The 5632-nt window shown below is 45.9% G+C and overlaps 1 protein-coding gene across 1 annotated transcript in view; it reads left to right on the top strand.

Moving 5' to 3' along the window:
• Positions 1-1780: 1780 nt before the first annotated feature.
• The window catches only part of jph3b (junctophilin 3b), a 76219-nt gene continuing 72367 nt past the window's right edge, over positions 1781-5632 (top strand). The window contains exon 1 of the mRNA XM_008286519.1: positions 1781-2162. Coding sequence (XP_008284741.1) covers positions 1781-2162 — 382 coding nt within the window. The remainder of the gene's footprint in view (positions 2163-5632) is intronic.

Raw genomic sequence — 5632 nt, 5'->3', positions numbered from 1 at the left:
GAACATCTTTTAGTTTTCTTGCCCTTTAAGAAGAACAACCCAGAATTAGCATGCACAACATTTTTTCCAAGTGCCCACAGATGTTACCGATGGTAGAAAGGAAACGGTGACTCTTCATACTGCTTTTGTTGTACTTATTTTTGACAAATTCAAAATGGAATGAAGTGATTCTACTTAAATATGTTTTTTTTTTTTGCTTAGATTTGGTTAATTTTTCCTGGGAAATAAAAGAAAAAGTCACTGCTGAAAACATTAGTTTGCAGAACGAACCCATTCTAGCTGCTGAGTGGAAGATTAAAAAGCTACAGGTGAGGGAGGACAGAAAGAAAGAAGAAGAAAAAATGGCCGTCTGTCTCTTTAAGAGCTGGAACGTGCTATTGAGCGGGTTGGGGGGGTGGTGGTGGTTGGCTGGCTGGCTGCATTGGAACAGTCCTCTCTAATGAGCAGATTTTCTGAGAGCGAGAGACATCTATAGAGAGAGAGAGAGAGAGAGAGAGAGATCCAGAGATCCAACCATAGGAGGAGATTGTAAGACCAAGACGGCAGGCAGGCAGGCAGGCTGTGCGTCAGCCGGCGCTCCACTGGGAAACATGGAGCCGAGCAGGAGATGCTGAGGAGGACGGAGAACCCACCGCAACAGGATCATATAGATGGATGCTATTTCATCAAGCAGGCAACCTGAAGGCAACCCACGCAGAGGATAAACCACTTATGGACGCAGTGGATTAAAGACCTACAGACAGACTGAGAGGGAGAGGGAGGGAGGGAGAGAGGGAGAGGGGGAATAGAGGAGGAGAAATTAATCAATTCAGTTGTTTATTTTCATTGTCTGTGTGTGCGCACTTTCTGTCAGAAAGAGTGTGTATGTGTGCAGCTGCATATAGTGTATGTGTGGAGACTGCATTGCTGCTCTCCGGCACCACAGGACAGACACAAAAAAAAAAAAAAAAAAAGAAGAAGGCAGCTGAGCAGATTACCTTTATGTGTTTCTTCCCCATTCTCCCTCTCTCTATGCACGAATGTGTTAAAGCACAGCGTGAGTGTGTGAGGCGGCCGGAAAGATGCTGAAGCCTCAAGTGAGACTTTGTTTTATTGTCTGATCAACAATTCCTGAGGAGTCTGGGTTTTTTTTTTTCTCCCAGTTTTGGGGCCTGATCAGATCAGGGTGGCGTCTATGCCGGAGGCTCCGAGGTTAGAACCACCGGGGAAACTTCTCGGCGCTGCACCCCAGAGAGGTGGAGGCATCATCAGGTAGGAGGCGGCAGAACAAGTGGGCCCCGAGCAGGAAAAAAAAAAGAGCAGGGAGTAGGAAGAAGTGTCGTAGACTGTGTAGGCCGGCCGGTGGAGCTGGTTCGAACTCCTGCTCAGAGGGGGATAATGGCAGCTCCGGGCCGACTCGCCTCCTCTTTTACCTGCATGTGCCACAGAGGAGCTGGGAGCTGCTAGCCGACGCTACGCCAAGAGGATGGTGTGAGGAGCCGCTTCCCCACCAGACCCCTGACACAGCCGTGAGGGGTTTCTATCCGTCACCTCGTTTCTCCTTCCTCTGCTCCCAGCTACACGAGAGGGAGGCATTTTCTTGATTTGCGTGGGAGTCCTCTCCCCTTCCCTCCCACTCTCTCCTCCTCTTCCTCCTCCTCCTCATCCTCCTCACCCCTAACCTCCAGATCCATGGATTGGTTCTAGCACCAACCTGTCCTTCTTCTTGTTCCTCCTTTCTTTTTCTTTTCTTTTTCTTTTTGTTGAGGCTTCAGGGGAATTGCCAAGACCTGTTTCATGCATGTCCACTGGCGGCAGGTTCAACTTTGACGATGGGGGGTCATACTGCGGAGGGTGGGAGGAGGGCAAGGCGCACGGCCACGGGATCTGCACCGGACCCAAGGGCCAGGGCGAGTACTGCGGTTCCTGGGCCCACGGCTTCGAGCTGCTGGGCGTCTACACCTGGCCCAGCGGCAACACCTACCAGGGCACCTGGGCTCAGGGCAAGAGACACGGCGTGGGCGTTGAGAATAAAGGCCGCTGGGTGTACAAGGGTGAGTGGACGCACGGCTTTAAAGGACGCTATGGCGTTCGGGAGAGCACCGGGACGAGCGGGAAGTATGAGGGAACGTGGAACAACGGGCTGCAGGACGGATACGGAACGGAGACGTACTCGGATGGAGGTAAGGCGACACTCGGGCAGATGCATTGTGGGTGTTTTTTGGGGGCTGGTTCGAGCGCGACAGAAGGCGTGTGAGGATGTGTGAAGCATTTTTGACAACTGTCCTCCGTGAAAACAACCTCTTAGCGGAGCAGGACGGACAGGCCGGTGACAGATGCACAGTAGGAGGAGTTTTTCTGGAGGTCTTCTCGGGTCAGCCTTCCTCCTTTAACGCTCAAACACAAGCGTGAGGACGGGCTTCGAAAACCAATTCCTTTCTCCTCAACCCCTCAGTTTAGCCGCATGAGGACACGCTGTGTATTTGGAGGCCTTCAATTCAGGCCACACAGTCTTAAGGGATGAGTAAAAGGTTGTGGGGACGGACTGTTAGACAAAAAAGGGACACATCAGCGTTGTAAGGATTTTAACCCTCTGAACCCTCGTCACGTTTTTTACTCTCTGTGGGCTCTTTTTTTTTCCTGCACTATAAAGTCCTGCGCCTCTATGGAAACAGCCCAACCATGGCTGGATGTACAGAACGCTTAAAAATGTCTGTGCAGTAAGTTTTAGTGCCATAAATCATTAAAAAGAGAGAGAAAAAGTTTAATTTCTTTGGTCTTTCACTTTACAAAATGAGCTGTTAGCAGTACTAGAAAGTAAATGGTGGCTCTACATACTAAAGACATTGTACAGCTTATATTTTTAATGTCTTTACATACTTTTTTCCTGTCTGCTCTGTGTAAACACTGCCTGCAGTTCAACTGAAAAGTCCCAGAATTCTTGTCACAAGACTGTTGGTTGTAACTGATGCACTAGTGGCTTCTTCTTTGCCCCAGAGTGTTTTAAAGAATCACGTTGGAGCAAATGGTTTATTTTTGGCAAATTCAAAATGGAATAAAGGAATTTTATTTAAACATCCTAATTTGAGACTTATATTTGGTTAATTTTTCAGACAGAAGCGAATGTCACGCTTGAAGTAAGAGCCATCCTGAAGTTGAAAATTCGAGGATTCTGTCGGTTTTTACAGGCTCTTGTTCTGCTATTGGTGTAATTTGTTCCCTTCATTTTCAAACCCACCAGCAGGTTTTGGGGTTCAGAGGGTTAATAGAGACTTTTTTGCTTTTCAAACTTTGCCGCTCCTGTTGTCAAATACACCGGAAATTTACGCTAATTTGTCAGAACAGGAGGCAAGCTTTTAGATATTCTTTCACTAAATGAGATTTTATTAGTCATGGTTGGAGTTGTTCCTCGTTAAGGTGGAACAAGACACAGGTGAAGATAAATGCTGAACTTAGCATGATAACATGATAGGGCAGAACAAGAACCAGATATCTGCCTCGACCAGTTGCGGTTAGAGCATTTAGCAGTTAGCATTTAGAAAAAAGTAGTTGTGGCTAGCTTAAATAGTTTTGCTGGTTCTTTGGATATAAATCAAATCCAGCTATTGGATTAGTCAAAATGTTAACCTGAGGGATTACAGGTATTGTAATCTATCTTCTTGGAAGAATAAACTCCCTTTAAAAGGAAGAAGCTTCTGGCAGAACCAGGCTCAGGGAAGTCAGACGTCTGCCTCACCCAGAGCTTTTGCGAGTTAGCGCTGTAGCTAAATACTTTTGCTGGTTCTTTGGAGATGAATTAAATGCAACTATTGGAAAAATCTAAACGCACAATACATCTTCTGGAGACCATGAGTGGCTGTGCGAAATTTGGCGCTAATTCATCAAGTAGTTTTCACCAAAATGAACGAAGCCAAAACATGTTTCTGGTGGAAACTGTACCATGAGTCACTTTGCAAACTTATTATGACTCTTAACATCCCTTATTCTCACAGTGATTGATTTCGTCAGTGATTGTGTTGTTTTTCTTTTCAATTTGACTGCAGCAGAAAGCACAAATTTTCAGAACTTCATACGTAAACTATCGCCTGAATCAGCATCACATTCACTGTAAAATGAATATCAGTTGCAGTTTGACTCTTTTAGACCACAGCTCACTTCACTCCCTGTTAAAGAGACGCACAACATATGCTTAAAAATAGACACGCACATGAAATGTGGCGGTTTGTGTGCGAGCCGACAGTAGCGTACATGCAGCTAAAGCCTTGTTACATAATTCTCAAACTAGCGGGCCGTGTTACAATGCCACTTTCCACCACATGCACACACATGGTCCCGAGCAGCCCGACGAAAATCCCGCAGACCGGACCGGTGTGAGGGGTTGATTCAGGACGAAGGCGAAGAAGTGATGGATAACCGGACAGATGGGACGGACGGACGGACGGACAGAGGGAGGCATAGATGGGTCAACAGATGTACTGATTGATGGATGAATGAATCAGTTAAATGGTGAACAGATAATAGAAAGATGACTCGCAGGACGGATGGATGATTATCGTGATTGCGATGAGACGCTCTCTAATCAGGAGGCGAGTGAGATCATTACGGGAAGAAAAGGGAAAGACGAACACGGACCTCCCAGAGAGGGATGTGTTGGAGAGTCACAGTAGCTCTGTGAAGTATTTGAACCCACATAGAGTAAATGCAGCAGAGATTGGCCTAGTTATGAGTGTTTATCTAGCTCCAACAGTACACAGTGTCCTTATTATAACAGCATGCATCTGGCCTTTATATGGATCTGTGAGGTAATAAAACTGTTTGTGTAAATACACTGTTTAAATACAGAAAGTATATTAGGAAGCTGAGGCAGACGGAAGAGAAGAAATAAAAATGATAAATGCTCAAAGAGGGAATGTATTTTCTGCAGTGGGGATGCATTGTAATCAGAGGAAAGGCACCGCAGCTCATGATTGTGTAAAGGTGGAATCTGGACGTCTTTAGCGATTCCTGTGGAGAAAACGTTTTGATTCAAACTACTGTCTTCTTGCAGACTCGCCAACTCGTTTCCAGCTCGCAGCCACTTCCACAGTTATGTTCTGTGACTTTGTGCCTGGCAAAAGGGAGGGTGCAATGCAACTATTTATCACGTTTGATAGATGCCAAGAGGCAGTGGTGGTTGTAAACTGCAGCAAATGTGAGTTTGTTTTGTTGGTTCAGGACATAAAACTGAAAAATGAAGCCAAAAACCTGCAGTTCCTTAAACAACCACTTGAGGCTCCAAAAGTGAGTCAGTCCCCATAGACCTCCATGTTAAACTGTCTGACTTTACAGCAGAAATAAACATGTTTACAGCCCGGCATAAATAACAGTTTTGATCTCTACAGCTAGCTTACCCGTTCCTGACAGCTGTGCAGGGGGTGGATTTTTATGTATCTTATTCGTTTAGGTTGTATTAAGGTTTAAAGTTGTGCATGGTTAGGGGTGTGGCTACTTTAAGTAACTGGCAGGTGCTGTCATATGATAGTCATTGATGTTTGCCTTACCTGGAAGTTATTATTCTCCTTTGTGGACACTCCAATGCTCTGCACTTGTATAGTGGCTTTTAACCTGGTTTTACAAGAAGGTGCTCACCTGCCATTGGGAGCCATTTAGGGTT

The sequence above is a fragment of the Stegastes partitus genome, unplaced genomic scaffold (genome assembly GCF_000690725.1).
Source record: "Stegastes partitus isolate 25-593 unplaced genomic scaffold, Stegastes_partitus-1.0.2 Scaffold458, whole genome shotgun sequence".
Taxonomy (NCBI): Eukaryota; Metazoa; Chordata; class Actinopteri; family Pomacentridae; genus Stegastes; species Stegastes partitus.
The sequence above is the reverse complement of the archived record's forward strand: the minus strand, read 5'-3'. Positions and strand labels throughout refer to the sequence as shown.